This window comes from Amphiura filiformis, chromosome 13 (assembly GCF_039555335.1).
Source record: "Amphiura filiformis chromosome 13, Afil_fr2py, whole genome shotgun sequence".
NCBI classification, from domain to species: domain Eukaryota; kingdom Metazoa; phylum Echinodermata; class Ophiuroidea; order Amphilepidida; family Amphiuridae; genus Amphiura; species Amphiura filiformis.
In genome coordinates, this window is record NC_092640.1 from 45,910,406 (window position 1) to 45,927,765 (window position 17,360).

Sequence of the window (17,360 nt, forward strand, 5' to 3'; positions counted from 1 at the left end):
CTCACATGGCTAAGACAACCCAACCCAACAACACACTTACCTGTACGATGTTGGTGCTTTCCTGTGGGTACGCATCTTTGAGTATATCATAAGCTTGTCTACAACTTAGCACAAAGCTACAGTAATATGCACAAGAAGACTCACTCACATGGCTAAGACAACCCATCCCAATCCAACACACTAACCTGTACAATGTTGGTGCTTTCCTGTGGGTACGCATCTTTGAGTGTATCATAAGCTTGTCTACAACTTAGCACAAAGCTACAGTAATATGCACAAGAAGACTCACTCACATGGCTAAGACAACCCATCCCAATCCAACACACTAACCTGTACAATGTTGGTGCTTTCCTGTGGGTACGCATCTTTGAGTGTATCATAAGCTTGTCTACAACTTAGCACAAAGCTACAGTAATATGCACAGGAAGACTCACTCACATGGCTGAGACAACCCAACCCAATCCAACAACACACTTACCTGTACGATGTTGGTGCTTTCCTGTGGATATGCATCTTTGAGTGTATCATAAGCTTGTCTACAACTTAGCACAAAGCTACAGTAATATGCACAAGAAGACTCACTCACATGGCTAAGACAACCCAACCCAACCCAACAACACACTTACCTGTACGATGTTGGTGCTTTCCTGTGGGTGCACGCCTCTTTGAGTGTATCATAAGCTTGTCTACAACTTAGCACAAAGCTACAGTAATATGCACAGGAAGACTCACTCACATGGCTAAGACAACCCAACCCAACCCAACAACACACTTACCTGTACGATGTTGGTGCTTTCCTGTGGGTACGCATCTTTGAGTGTATCATAAGCTTGTCTACAACTTAGCACAAAGCTACAGTAATATGCACAAGAAGACTCACTCACATGGCTAAGACAACCCAACCCAACCCAACAACACACTTACCTGTACGATGTTGGTGCTTTCCTGTGGGTACGCATCTTTGAGTGTATCATAAGCTTGTCTACAACTTAGCACAAAGCTACAGTAATATGCACAGGAAGACTCACTCACATGGCTAAGACAACCCAACCCAACACACTTACCTGTACAATGTTGGTGCTTTCCTGTGGGTACGCATCTTTGAGTGTATCATAAGCTTGTCTACAACTTAGCACAAAGCTACAGTAATATGCACAAGAAGACTCACTCACATGGCTAAGACAACCCAACCCAACCCAACAACACACTTACCTGTGCGATGTTGGTGCTTTCCTGTGGGTACGCATCTTTGAGTGTATCATAAGCTTGTCTACAACTTAGCACAAAGCTACAGTAATATGCACAAGAAGACTCACTCACATGGCTAAGACAACCCAACCCAACCCAACAACACACTTACCTGTACGATGTTGGTGCTTTCCTGTGGGTACGCCTCTTTGAGTGTATCATAAGCTTGTCTACAACTTAGCACAAAGCTACAGTAATATGCACAGGAAGACTCACTCACATGGCTAAGACAACCCAACCCAACCCAACAACACACTTACCTGTACGATGTTGGTGCTTTCCTGTGGGTACGCCTCTTTGAGTGTATCATAAGCTTGTCTACAACTTAGCACAAAGCTACAGTAATATGCACAGGAAGAGTCACTCACATGGCTAAGACAACCCAACCCAACCCAACAACACACTTACCTGTACAATGTTGGTGCTTTCCTGTGGGTACGCATCTTTGAGTGTATCATAAGCTTGTCTACAACTTAGCACAAAGCTACAGTAATATGCACAGGATGACTCACTCACATGGCTAAGAACTTTCCTGAAGGGAAACAAGTGTATGAAGATGACCAAGTGTTATTGACAAAGTAAAGTACATTCTTATAATTCTGATGAAATCTACAAATGTTTAACACCGTATTACTGATTAATTTACACTGCATGCCAATGAGGGAACAAACAAGTTCAGGACATTTGTACAGAGTATTCTACATGTCTCTGGCATTTAAAACCTAATAACTTGAGAAAACTTGATAACATATCTGAAGGCTGAAGACAAGGAAAATCTAAAATGGCCATATTTCTGAAACCGTAAGTCTAATTATGATGGGATTATCAGCACTGGGAAATACAATATCTTGTTCAACCTGACACTATTCAGTCCTATTGGGCTATTCCAGTTAAAACCCATATACCCCCTTAATCCCCGTTAATCTTTAACACAAGTGCAAATTTCAAGTGGAGTTACCTGAATGGATGACTCCATTTGAAATCTACGCCTGTGCAGGTTCTATGACTTACTTGTATATAGGCATCATGAACTGTGCATCTTGATGTCCTGGTTCTGATAGCTGTAATAATACACACAGCATAGATAACGGAGCATGACCTAGTAGCAAATGAAGCCTACATAGTGCTCTCTTCCCATAGTGACTTGGTGCTTTGTTCCGACTCCTGTGACACATAGAAAAGAAAAGAATTACAGACTGACACTAAGGTACCACCAGTCTCACCTGCAATAACAGTGCAACAAATTGGGTAAATGAAGCATTTTTTTTCCTTTTTTGGTGAGAATATGGGTTCAAACATGGTTGAAAATTTCCTTAGGCCTAAAAAAAAAATTGTTTGATTGGCATAACCCCACCGACCCTAAAATAAGCCCGACCCTGACTTTTTTCTTTCTTTGCAAAAAAAAAAAATTTAATTAAAAAAAAAAAAAAAAAAATTTAAAAAGGAAGAAAAAAAAGTTTCAAAGCCTTTGTCAAACAAAATTTACAGCTTAAAAAATAAAGTGAAAAACAAAAAATCCCGACGGACCTATCCCAATTTTTTTTAATGTTACGCCAATCAAACAATTTTTTTAGGCCTTATTATCAAAACTTGATTTACTTTGAGCCTAATGTTGTCATTATTTAATGCTGCCAGCACTTGTTTGAAATCATATTACATGTATGTGATCACTGTGCAACTAACATTTAACCACCACATTGTAAAATTGTATTTGTAAAAGGTAATGTTTAGTTTGTATACTTTGTGATGGAAGGCTTCATCACTGGCAACACTATTTTTATCATTTCCTGGCAGGGTCTGGCCTGTATATATTACTGTCACAGACTTTTGAACCAAATTGACATCATTAAACCAATCAATATTTTACTTATTCCCCAAAAGGATGTCTTAAAGGATGTCTCCGGTAATCACAACATTGTGCCTCATATGTTAGAAAATTAATTATGAAGCATGAATCATGTGATTTTATTTTAAACAAACTCATATTGACCATAAAAACAAATTAAAACAGCCGCCTCTCAACATACGATATATTCAAAATTTGCAGGCGCCAAGATTGTCGAGTGCCATGACGTCCCAGTAATACAATTAAAGGTGAACCTCATTGAAAATAAAGTTATATATCAATGGAAAGCTTATGATGTCAGGAAGCAGAAAATAATATTTTTATTTGCCTAACGTACCAGGCTAGACATAATCTCCATGCAAAGATTGGATATTGGCACCCCCTAAATTACAAAAGCGAAATCGTTCAAATTGGGCGCTTTAGTTGATGACTTCAGCTTCGAGGACACACAGTTACTTCCGGGTTCGATTGTAAACACAATGTCCATGCATTACTGTGGCATGCATCGGGGCAATGCACTTTACTTTACATGAAAAATATCTTCAATAAAATAAGAATAACATGAAGGAAACGTCATGATCAAATCAAGAATGAAGTTCCTGAATAAAGTGTGTGGATAAAAATAGAAAAAGTGCTGGCCGGGGTGATTTGGGATAGGCCAAGCTATCCACGATATGCATAGGGAATATTACAGTAAAGCACGTAGAGCGAAGATTCACCGAAGAACCGGAATGAAAACAGATTGCAAAAAATAACTGCTAGTGCTACCAGTTCAGATCGTCACACCAAGTTGAGATGAACTAATATCACAATGAGAAAATGAAGGAATAGAATAAGGTACATGTACAGGATTTTTTAATTATTTCTTAGCTTTACAACCCCGGGTTACAACCAGTCATGTATGATAGGCGAACTCGTAGATACATACGGGATGAACTCAGTGACTGACTGAGTCTCAGTCAGCGAGTGTTCGGTATCCGCGACTGTACTGTACTTGCAGACAAAAAATGACTGATTTGATATTCACATTCTGATATTTCCAACTTACTGCTACTTCATCAGCAAAATTTATTCCTGTAAATGTTCCAAATATAAGGGAACAATTGGCTTCTGCTTAAACACACAGCGCAAGTGCTACCGGAGGACGAAGCGAGTCGCCGTGTTTGTGCATTACACCTTGATTGGCTCCCTGCAATTTCTTCAGCAGCAATTTACGCATCGTGCTCGGTAATCCATAAAACATGAATGTTTCACTTTTTCAGTACCGTACACTGATTGTACTATCATTAAATAATCGTGACACAAGTGACACAGATTTCAGAATTCCATCAAATAACGGTCTACTAAGCCTAAATTGTATTTATTTTATAATAAAGTATCTGTTTCTTTCAATCGTGATTGTGTGGAAAGAATGTATTACCGCAATGCGCTAAATATGAAAACCTTTATATGGGCTGAATTTTATGAAATCGGCGGTTTTTTATTAATTTTTTGATTACTGCAAGACGATATTTAAAAATGAATCAAATGACGAGACTTATTTTGCGTTTATAAAAGTGGGTTTTACCGTACGGTAGATATCCGTTAGGGAATGTCACAAACAAGTATTCGATCATGTTTATTCAGTCCATGACATGAGCGGTAGCAGCAAGCATTTAGCATGGAATTGATCCCAGCCCAAATTCAAACTCAATTACCCAATTATACCCAGCCAGTTATGACTGATTTTGTCAAAAATTTACGGAAAATTTATGTGTTGAAAATAATTCTATTATTTCTAATATACAGCGTGTCCCAAAAGTAACTTAACATTGTGAATTTGCCATATCTCAAATATTTCCTACTTCATACCAAAATGGAGAACATATTCACATAGATTGATCTTTTAGAATTATTCTGATACCAAAAACAGCATTATTGATGACCCCTTGACCTTACTGTGCGACTTTACATATGTGTGTATCAAACCCACAAAAGCAAGCTCATATGTTATTTGTTCAAGCACATGAAAGATTTGTTTCCTTGAACAATAGAGTTGGGTTAACTCACTGCACACGCTACATTTAGGTATGAACATTCATGGATTACATGTCCTAGCGTAAGCGTGAATGCTGTTTTAGATTATAATTAGGATATATTGACAATATTAAACTTTACTTTAAAACAGTTTAAGTGAAGATGAATTTCCTATAGATCAACGGATTCAGATCGTATGGTTCTTTGCCGAGACAAAGTCGGACAAACTCGCTCAAGCAAAGTTTAAGGAACATTTTAATGTAAATTATGCACCCAGCGAAATACAAGTGCAGAAATTCCTATCAACTGGATCTGTTCATGATCTACCTCGGGCAGGACGTGGAAGAACAGGAAGATCTGCTACAAACATTGATGTCATACGAAGAGCGGTGGCGAAAAGCCCAAGACGATCAGTACATCGACTTTCAATGGAGAACAACGTACCGAGTACAACTGTTCATCGAATCCTCAGAAAAGATCTTAAGCAGTTTCCATATAAAATCCAGATAAAACAGGAAATGAAGATTACGCATTGAAAACAAACAAACAATCAAACAAACACAGCAAAATTAAACAAAACAGATTTTAAAACGATACGTTATATCGTGTTATCACGCCTCAAATGACGAGACTTATTTTGCGTTTATAAAAGTGGGTTTTACCGTACGGTAGATATTCGTTAATTTTATGCAAAAGGGTCATGACCACATAGGCATGTTTGGTATTATAACATTTCTAAAAGAATTGTCTACATACTGTGCAATTTTTGTAACAACACTATTAACCCAACGCAAGTTATGGCAAATTCACAATGTTAAGTTACTTTTGGGACACCCGGTATATAGAAGGAACCAGCAACTTGAAGATTCCTCTAATTTCAAGCTTTATCATGTTTATTGTGAAAATCAGACTTGCCGGGCAGCTTGCAAAGTACAGGAAGCAAGTCTTGTTTACGTGTTTCCGAGTAGGATCATGTGACTGCGAACCCTGAGCTTACGTCATGAGCATTCGCAATTCCCAAGGTCATAGACGATTGATTTGGGTGCTTTTTGGGCACCTTAAAAAAGGCCAAAAATTCATTAATTTTTTTAATTTTTCAGCTTTATTGGCCATCAAAAAATCGGAAAAAATAATTTTTAGTATCCTGACATCATAAGCTTTCCATTGATATATAACTTTATTTTCAATGAGGTTCATCTGTAAGGCTGACAAAAATTGAGCACAAATAACCACAACGTCATTGCACTGGACAATTTTGGCGCGCAAATTTTGAATATCGCATGTTGAGAGCCGGGCTGTTTTTATTCATATTTATGGTCAATATGAGATTGTTTTAAATAAAACCATGTGATTCGTGCTTGACAATTATTTTTCTAACATACAAGGCATGATGTTGTGATTGCAGGAGTCATCCTTTAATCTGTAAGCAATGTGTACACCATTTTCTATTTGGGTTAAGTTGTTTTAAACAATATTTTACAACTATAATATAAAACAATTTCATGACAATATACAAATTATTTAAAAAATTTGATATTCAGTCCTCAAAGTAAACTTTCTAATGATATGTACATAAAGTGTATGAAGCTGAGAGGAAAAGCCGAAAATCATTAAAAAATTTTTTGACCTTTATATTTCCCCAAAAGACCTAAAATTTTTCTTCAATACAAAAGGTCAATATTTTTAAATGGTGGTCGACTTTTCCTCCCAGCTACATACACTTTATGTACACATCAACAGATTTAGGAAGTTTACTTCGAGTACTGCTAAATATCAAAAATTAAAACAATATCAATTTTTAATAACTTGCCATAAAATTTGCATTACTTCTCGATTTAAAAAAAAAATTGATATCAGAAGGACATCCACCGTATTCAGATTGCAATTTGATATGTCTGATGTGCTCTCATGTCCCAGAAAAATACTGTGCAAACGTTGCTATCCTAGGCCTTAATGAGGTGCTGGAGTTACCATGTTGAAATCAACACAATTTTGAGTTACTCATTTTCACTACTAGTGGAGCCTTGGATAACAATTATAGCAAATGGGTCAGTCGGTTACTGAGTGCTTATTGTTGTACACAAGGACTCAGCCTTGACAAGAAATAACAATGACTCTGCTTTTCAATAACATTACCAAGCGCAATCAGCATCCCATGGTTCACTTGTTTAAATATGACCAGTTTGTTCTTGACCGTGTACTTACACCAGGAACTAAAGCTATTCCATTTATACTCCAAACCCCTTCATGTGTATCACAGATACACATGTGAGAGTTTCCAATGTTCTTTTGTTACATTATGACATAACACAAGAACATATTTAAATCTGTTTTCTTTGACTTGAGATTTAAAAGACTTGAGTCATTCTACTTCTCAGTCATTGGCTTCACCGGTCCTTGCCTATATTTGGGGGGGGTTCAAGCAGTAAATAGAACAGCCTGCCTCCTCTCTATTGCAGAACAATGAATTACAAGAACAACTCCTTGCAAATTGCATGCACAGGCTACTGGACATGGAGTCTTAATTTTTACAGCAATGTCTTGTAAAAATTGTAAAAAAAACAGCACTTTTTCTCTCTCTCACTCTTAGAGCGCCTAAGTATCACTGAAATCTAAGGTTTTACATCATGGATCATACAACTCAAAGTGGGGACAGTTGGAGGAAGAAACTCAATAGAATTTTGAGGCGAGAATTCAGCCCAGAATTGATTGGATTTAATGGAGTTCATGCCAACAAATTTGCCACACCACTGGTAAGCAGCATTTTAAAGGTGTAATATGCATATCCAAATAAGCATGATTTAAAACTCGCTATAATCCACCATTTATTAACTTTTTTCAAAGTATTAAAATACAATACAATACTTACTCCAATTTACTGAATGTTTTTATTAAATGTGGAATATATGTATTGGTTATGATTTTTACTTCCAAAAACAGTCATCTGCCATTTTTTCTACTGACAACTGAAGCTGTTTAAATATGGTCGCATGTCATGAATTGGTCATCTTTTGTGTAACATAATGTAAACTGATAAAAATATCACCAATTTTGATTTACTTCAACACAACTTTTAATGAATACATTTTAGACCATTATATAAGTATATATTTCTGGAAAGCTTATATTACAAGGATGCCAAATCAACAAAGTATAACATCATAATATAGGGTGGGTAAGAAATATACAGGGTGGAACATCAACAAAATTAGCATCTTTATTGTCATGGTGAACCCCATATTTTCCTTTTCTGAAAGCTATGTAGCTCAAAATAAATATGGATTCAGAAAGACATTACATGGGCCCTTCAAACAAATTAGGAAGAAAGAGCTTGGTATCCCTTGCGTTAAACATACAGGGTGGTCAAAAATTGTAAAATAATTTTACAATTTTTATGACATTATCAATCAAAACTTTTTTCCTCCATGTCTAGCACTAAAACTAATTGCATAATTGAATTCCTCATCAAATTTTACTAAAAATATGTGTATTTTTGAACAGGCCGCGATATTTTTTTTTTTAATTGCCCGATCGGGCAGCCATAACAGTAAAATGGCTTGCCCGAACTTTGCCCGAAAAATCACATAATATTTTCAAGGTAGAATAACATTAAAAAAACACTTCTTGTGCAACAAAAAGAAGGTGAAACTGAGTGTTGACTTACCACACTATGATTTTTTAAACAAACTCAGTGTCAAAACCAAAACAAGACACATACAAAAACCTCACATGCTACGATCAGTCAATTACTTGCCATTCGTGCATAAGTTTCATACATAAATTATGCAAATAATGGTAGATAGCTGCAAAGGTCATGACATGACGCTGATCAACCAATCGTAGAACGTATGCTAATGAGCGCACCCATTGATGATAGCTGCACGTGGATATCACCCAATCGCAGAACGGGCAATTAAAAAAAAAAATTGTCGCGGCCTGTATGACTGTATTATACTAATGAGCGCTCCGTAGTGATGATGAGTGCATGTGTGGCCACGAGGTCAAGAAGCTGCACATGAATTTTTGATACGCATAATTATTTAGTTTTATTTCAATTTTCGTGGAACAAAATAAGGTGAAGAAAAGTGAAGTCAGAAGTCAATATACATTAAATATGAGATAATAGTTATAGATTCACTCCATTTCCTCGCTCTTTTTGATGATTTGATTGATTTCTTATGAATACAATGATTAATGATTGAATGAAAATTAAATTGCATGAAAACATTTTTTCTTCAACAGCTGTAAAAATCCTTACCGAACTAAAACATTAGAGACACTGATTGGACGATGAAAATCATGAAATATCAAAATACGGGCTATTAGCCAATCACGTGTATCGTAACAAACAACCAAAATACGACTCGGAAAAAATGGCGACTCGTTTATTGTAAACATTTAGCGACTGTATACGGGAAGGGGGGGTATGATTTTAATGCATTGCACATGCATGTTACACTTTTTCGTTAAAATAAACAATGTCTAGGATTTGATAGTCACACTTGAGGACATTGAGGTAATGTTCTACTTTGTTTGCCGACTTTTAGTGGTGGTAATAAATCACATGTAAGCTTATCTGAAATATGGTTGCCCGATCGGACAGGGGTGTTTACATTTTTAATTGCCCGAACAAAAAATCAATTGCCCCGGGCTATCGGACAGGCGATTTGTCGCGGCCTGTTTTTGAATAAGCAGGGTGACTCGGGCAAGAGATAGGGCATTTAGAAATGTCGGAGCATTACGTGCACACTTTGTACAGTAACATATAGGAAAACTGTCTTAATTAGCATTTAATTAGGCAATTAATTAGTTCATCTTTTGTTATAGTTGATCTAGTATGAGGTAGATCTACAATCCTGGATGATATATGTGCAATTTGTGGTCCATGCTAGTTGTACTTTTTAAGATACAAAGGTTTAAAGTTTGCCATATTTTCACAATTTTGTGTACAACCCTATGGGGCTCCCCCGACCCGGCTCCTCCATTGACACATCTTACATTTTGAAGTATAAATCTCAAAGTAGTTGTCCGATTGACTTGGAGTTTTTTGTATTTGACAAAGAACATAATTATCCACAAAATTACACCAAACTTGCTACAATAGGTATTATACTTTTAGAATAAACCAAACATGAAGTGTGAAGAAAGCATTTTCATGTTACAGCTCCTCCATTTTTGGGTGACCTATTTGTGACATGCGATCATATAGCCAAACCTTAGTAAAATGCAAGAGAAACACATGCTGACAATGGAGTATTAGGTAAATTGGAAAAAATCAAGCTCTTCAATTCATTTATGTACAAAATAGGCCTAGGTTTTAAAAATAAAGTGAAAATTGCTGCCCATATTCAGATGTTCTGCTATCTCTTTTATATAACATTAATATTAAGAGCTTGTTACTGGGCTCGTGCATTAGATGCATCAACATCTCAGTACGTGTTGAGAAGTTTTAATATATCAAAATTAAATACCTCTAAGGTATAACACTCCCTTTGGAAGCCCTCAATGTTTCTAAAATTTACGATTTACACGTAATGATTTAGCTTTTTCCTTTCATTTTACCCATGAATTTGGCTCAAAATGGAAAGGGAACATAATTGATAGTGAAAATAATATCAATTTATCAATTTGCGAGAAAGTTTACATTAAGGGTATACGAGGTATTGTTGGTCGAAGCAGCCAAAAAAAAATTTCATTATCTAAATATTTTCAATATCTTATTGAAAAATAACACGTTGGTGTTTTGCAAAAGTTCATTCTACAAATCATATACTTTGAAAACTTGCTTAATTTATTGTTGTTTATGAGTTATGTATGTTTTACAAAAGTGTTGTTGTTTCAGCCCTCTTTACAACATAACTCAAGAACCACAGGACCTACAAAAGTATATCTGTGATATTTGAATTCTTCTACACGCTTATGAATTGAGCAATGCAATTTTTGCCAAAGCTTACTACCATTCGCAAGATGCTGTGAACTACTTTTTTCTGCTGCTTCGACCAACAATACATCGTAAACCCTTAATACTGCTTTCAGAAAAAGAAAAAAAAAAGGAAAAAGAAAAAGAAAAAAGAAAAATAGGCCCTAGTATTTTGAATAGGTAAAAGTTATAATTTGTTTGCATGTCATATTCTATTAATGACTTCAAAATGCATTGAACTTGTATCCATTGTCAACAATTAATGACCCTAGCATTTAGCTCTAAATCCAAAAAAAAAAAAAAAAAAAAAAAACAAAAAAAAAACAACAAACTTACAAAAAAAAAGCAATTTTTATGTTTAAGCGGTTAGTGATTTTCCTAATCGGATAGTGCATTTACATTTGGTTAAACGTGCAATGTGTAAACATAGACACCCCTAGATACGAGATGACATTATATAATATACAGACAAAGAAATACGGCAAGAAACATTTTGTTCATCGATGTTATATTGTTTTTATTCATTGTTTGATTTGCTTGTCATCTTCTGTGATCACATCTTTACACACAACATTGACTCGATCATGGCTCCAAAATATGAAAAATGGTGCACCAAATCACATCATTTTGGTACAGGGATGAAAACAAGCACTGACATAATTTCCTGAAACTGCTTTAACATTTCCTGAAAATGTGTATTTCCCTATCCAAGCAAAATTTCCTGAAGATTTACATCCATGTTGGTGTCATTTAAAAAAAGAATTCAGCTTGGGGGGGTGGGCACATCCCCTCAGACACCCCCTGGTGCCACATTTCCAGCCCTGAGCAGGTGTATTGATTTCAATTGGAATAGCACAATTTGCTTTTTTCTTTTCAGATTTATATACCCTTCCAACCCTACTCATGGATACTATATCGGTTTGTCACTGCATTCTACCTTAAACTATGGATGGTGCTACACATCATGAATTGGGAGAAAAACTACCCGCGTGAATCTGACAGCAAAGCCAAGATGTTTCTCTACCTATCTAACTGGGTCTATAGCCTTCTCTGTGCATATTTCCTGTTCAGTGCCGTGTCCACTTTGGTACACCATTTGAAGACTGCGTGTAAAGGTACTCATGAGCCATAAAGCCTGCAAATTATATTCTGAGTTAGTGTAAAATGTGCCTGAAGGTCATATTCATAGGTACCTCAATTTGTTGTGACATGTTTCTCATTTGATAGCGTGAGTCAAACACTGTTTAAACCAATCAATAATCCTATTGATGAAGAGGATAATAGTCTTCTAATATTCTATAGAATCCTTAAATAGCTCCTGTTCAAGTGGTGGGTTACAAAGTATTGTATTTTGTCTAGGTATGTATAATTAGGGATTCAATCATGTTTCACCGTTGTTCATCATCGATTAACAACGATGCGTCCGCATCATGCTTCTTTAGCTGCCCGAGCGAAGTAAACCACGCAGACGCGAGTTGTTAATCGGTGATGAACAATGGTGAAACATGATTGAATTCCTTTCAACAACGAAAAGAAGCTAAAGATCGTATAATTCACGATTATTTTACGAGGAATGTCAGTTAATCATTGCCACTCAGCCTTACAAAAACTTCAATGATTTCTCTTTTGATATCAGCAATGAAACTACAGAATAAAAGGTACCATTTTGTTGAAGGAGCAGAGTTCAACAAACCATAACCCAGAGTCTGGATATTGTTTGAAGTCAAATGATATACTATTTTAAAGCTTATGATGTGACCCGCTCTGACGAAACCCGCCATAAGTCGCACTCAGCCATTTTGAGATACGCCGAGTCAAAGTTGGGAAAGGGATGACAAACCTTGCAGATTTTGTTTTTCAGTTTTTATTATTTTTTGATTCCTTAATATGTTTACTTTAACATACCATTGAAAACAAAATATTCTTTTACATCTAAATCACCCAAATGAATCTAGCATTTTCTGAGCCAAACCAAGTCCTTAAACATGTCATTTTACAACTTTAAAGCCATTTTTCTTGCATTTGCCTTTTCTTCATGTGTCGCTCCCCCCTTCCCATTGAAAGACCGTAGAATGAGGACCACATGTTTCCAAAAACATAATTTTGGTATCAAATGAAAGCTGAAGACCTATACTAAATGATGACATCAAAAACTCAATTTTCAAAATTAGTGACTTATGTCTGGTTTTGTGGGAGCAGGTCACATATATTCTCTAAATACGAAATAAAACAAAATTGACCGGGCCGACTTTATGGCCGATTCGTAGTAGTGTACGGTCATATTTATACTAGGGCTGTTGTTGAGTAGAATTTTCATTGTCGACTATCACCCAATCTCAAGATCCAACATCGTCAACTTAAGTCAAAATATATTATATGTTCAGAAACCATGTTATGCATCATTTATTTGCATCAAAATATAATAGTCTCAGATATTACCATTTACCCCATGGGGCAAAATCAATAAATTTTTCACAAAATTGCCGCAAAAAGTGAATTTTTATTTTGGGCTTTTCACCTTAAAAGTGGGGGGGGGGGGAAGTGGGGGGAAGAAAAATGGCAAGTAACTATTAAATGTGTTGATAGTTCTAAATAGTGAAGGCTTATGAAAAGACAACTGATTTTTATATTGTTCTATTAATTACTGATTGATATTCTCTTTTTGTTTGACAGACACATCCACCACAGTCAACAGGGAGGATCAGCAAATCACAAAATCCATAGAATGCAGCGGTCAAGATCCATGCAAGAACATCACGCTCCCATGGTACTTCAAAATCACCTGGTTTTTGCAGAATCTTGCATTTGTAGGAACTATTATGGTAACAATATTGCGCTGGGGAGTTGATATCGGTGACAATCCAATGAAGCATGCATCTGACATTCACATTCATGGCATTGGTCTCATTTTTGTTTGCATAGATATATTTGTCATAGCATCACCATTTCGTCTTCAACATGTAGTTTATCCACTGATTTTTGGCTTAATATATTCAGCGTTTACTGGATTTTTCTACTTGGCAGGCGGCACCAAGTTCATTGATGATGATAAAAATACCTCAATTTATGAGACAATATTGGACTGGGGTACCTATCCAAAAGAACAGCAGTTGTTATAGCCATTGTTTTCTTTTTTGTAGTACCAATACTGCATGTGTGCATACATCTGATGTGTCACCTCAAACATTTGTTAGTGGGGTGGTTCTTTCTTTCAGGCATGAAAACTGGTCTTGGGAAAAAACACTGAAAACCATGTTTTTGTACCATTTTCTGTGAATTTGATTCAAAAATAGGCTTCAAAACACTGAAAACAATAACAAAAAACACTGAAATCAGCTAAAACGCTGAAAATTTTCATGCCTGTTCTCTGCAAACATTTTGTGAGTGAGTGAGGAGGTGGGTGGGTGGGTGGTGGGTACATGTATGTGTGCATAATTATACTTGTTGTGATAAGCGAAAAATGTTAGTGGAGTAGTTTCCTTTTCTTTGCAAATATTCAAAAGATAATGAGTGAGTTAGTGAGCGAGCGAGTGAGCATACTGCAAATCTCACATTTCTGCCAGCATCAATTTTGAAATCCAGTTTAATTTTCTTTCTGTAATACTGTAGGCCTTGACAAAGGCCCTCACAATCCAGAATCTTATTGCCAATGGCATGATGATAAGCACCACAATCTAGCAGCACCAGCCGGTCAAATTTTCAAATTATACTTCGATACAACCTGCATGTACAATTTACATGCTGGCAGTATATTAGTTTCACAGGCTGTGGCACAAACTCCGAGTAATAGTGTAAACCTAAATTATTATGTGAATATATTTGAAATGGGCATGACACACTGATTACACCAAAAGAGTTACTCAAATGTAGATTTATCATAAGATTTCACTAATTTTATTTCTTTCTGTGTGCAGTCAGTAAGGACCACGTACTCCAAATATATCCCCATAGCAGACATGACCCAAACATACAGGGTCATATAGGGCGTCCGCATTCTTCTTCTATATTTCTGTGGTTCATTATAACTTAATTCTTCCCATTTTGATTCAATCCCAAGTGTGGTGAAATGAAAGAGGAAGCCCCACCAGAGCAGTTCTTTTGGGTGAACCGAACCTGCCTGGTTATCAAATTTATCAGTAACATGGTTATCTGTGAATATGATAGGTGCAATAACATTTTATTAGCACCTGTCAAATTCAGAGATAACCTTGTTTGTTAATGTTACTATATAATTTGATAACCAGGCAGGTTTGGTTCACCCCAGAAGAACTGCTCTGGTGCGGCTGCCTCTTTAAGCCCATGCAAACTTACCTTGATAAGTAGATAGAAAGATCAATGAAGTGTGCCATGATGACTGCCATAAGGTCATCATAACTGGGAATAAACACCTCATCCTGCAACAAGTGGGATATCATATTGATGAGTGTCAGATTGTATGTTATCTAGCTCATTGCATTAGTAATGCCCCCCATCATACTAAACAATCCCAAGGAGCATATCGTCACCCTGCATATAAACATACTTATTCACCAATCTTTGGACAAGAACAAATGATAATGAGACAACCTAAAAGAAATGATCAGAAACAATAACTGATACATGTGACTTTCAGAGACTTTGACAAACAGCTAAGCTAGGCATAAATTCTGCTGTTAAAATGTCTAACTCACTATTTGTCACCCGTAAAAATGGCCAAACTCACCCCAAAATCTCCTTTATGATTGGTCAATGTCAATGGCATTATTACAACAGGTGCACATGCTAATAGAGACATGATTTAGGCAAACAGCTGAGTTTGGCTGAAAAGTGAGTTTGGCAATTATTGTAACAGAGTGACGATATGAAAAAGGATCAGATGTCGCTAGCATGCCCTGGCGTCAAATTGCAACCAGTTGACTTCAAGGCAACTGCTAGCAACATCGCTAGCCATGACTGAACACTGAACAGAGACAGCATTTAAAGATGGCTACTAGCATTTGGTCACCAGCAATTTGTTGTCACACACTGCGATTGTCAATTTGATATGGGCATTAGATATTTACATCAGGTTCTGGTATTTAGGCAATTCCATGCGCATCATTCTACAATGCGATGTTTGCATATGAATTTCTTTTTAATGTAGTAGCCAAACAAACTATTTTTGGTAAGTGAATGATTATAGGAGAAACTTTTCCAAACCACCCTAATTTCCTAATTGTATATATGCAAACTTGATGCGCTTGGAATTGCCCATTTAAAGAAAATGGTTTGTCTCGGAAGAAAATGACCCCAAATTTTGGTGACTGACCCCCAAGTTTTGGATTTTCTGTTGACTAGGGTGCAATGTTTTTAGCCTGTAATGCTAACCTGCTGGGGGACAGCATTCTAGGGTAGATTGAATAAATTATTGTCTGCCAATGGTATACTTTGATCAGCTCGTAATCTGTGGGAACGTTGAAAAGTAGACCCATGTTAAGAGTGATACAGTTGATCTGATCTGATTTTGTGTGTTAAAGAAAGTAGACGAAGTATAGGACTTTACAAATTGATAATTTGTAATACTTCTGGCGAGATGTCGCAAGACAATTCTCCAAATAAAATATATTGATATCAATCCACAATATGTTTTACAGCCCGCCGATTAAAAGCTGATCAAACTATATGTTCTGCTTGTTAGTGACACCTGTGTGACCCAGTTTGGAGGTGTGTTTTCATACAAATGTCTTTGATTGACAACACCCATAGACTTACTTTGTGCTTAAATTGCTCAAACTGAAAATGGCCAAATGTCAAAAAGTCCAGGAAAAAGTCTTGTAACTTGCTTCCACTGAAAAAAAGAAGACATTAAATGAAAACTTGTCAGATTCCAGTAGTTGGACATCCAGGCATTATTCATCTTCACACTTACACCAAGACTACCATACTCATTTAATTGTAATAAATGAGCTGTCAAAAGTAAGGGACCGTTCACAAACACTTGTAAGGGGAGCCTGATGCAAAAAGGGGGGCCCTGAAAAATGTTGACCCTCCTAGGGGGAGGGGCCTGAAAAAAATGACCACAAATTTTCCTTGGAAAATTTAGTTTATATGCTTTTCTATGGGGTTGACCCATAATTTTCATGTCAAAAAGGGGGGCCCTGAAATTTTTGAGATCTGTAAAGGGGGGCCCCGAAAAATGTTTGTGATACAAGTGTTTATGAACGGTCCCTAATTGAATTTTTTTCTCCCCTGGTGTCTTTAAATACCAAATACAATTAACAATTTTATAAAGTTATAGGCACCAGGTCTTTAAATTACATTTACATAAGAGGCAATTTTGTGATGAAATTAACACTCAATATGAAAACCAAT

The 17,360-nt window shown here is 36.4% G+C and overlaps 1 protein-coding gene across 1 annotated transcript; it reads left to right on the forward strand.

The window, feature by feature from the left end:
- The first annotated feature begins 7,737 nt into the window (after positions 1–7,737).
- LOC140167713 (protein rolling stone-like) lies at positions 7,738–14,149 on the forward strand. Its single transcript, XM_072191009.1, has 3 exons — positions 7,738–7,863; positions 11,908–12,145; positions 13,704–14,149. The coding sequence occupies exons 1-3, from the start codon at positions 7,738–7,740 to the stop codon at positions 14,147–14,149; spliced, it is 810 nt and encodes a 269-aa protein (XP_072047110.1).
- The last annotated feature ends 3,211 nt before the right edge of the window (positions 14,150–17,360 follow it).

What these genes read in the sequence shown, in the direction of transcription:
- LOC140167713 (XM_072191009.1), top strand. Translation starts at nt 7,738, where the DNA reads ATGGATCATACAACTCAAAGTGGGGACAGTTGGAGGAAGAAACTCAAT. An exon ending in ACAAATTTGCCACACCACTG is followed by an intron (nt 7,864 to 11,907) that starts GTAAGCAGCATT and finishes TTTTCTTTTCAG; the next exon opens with ATTTATATACCCTTCCAACC. An exon ending in TTTGAAGACTGCGTGTAAAG is followed by an intron (nt 12,146 to 13,703) that starts GTACTCATGAGC and finishes TTTGTTTGACAG; the next exon opens with ACACATCCACCACAGTCAAC.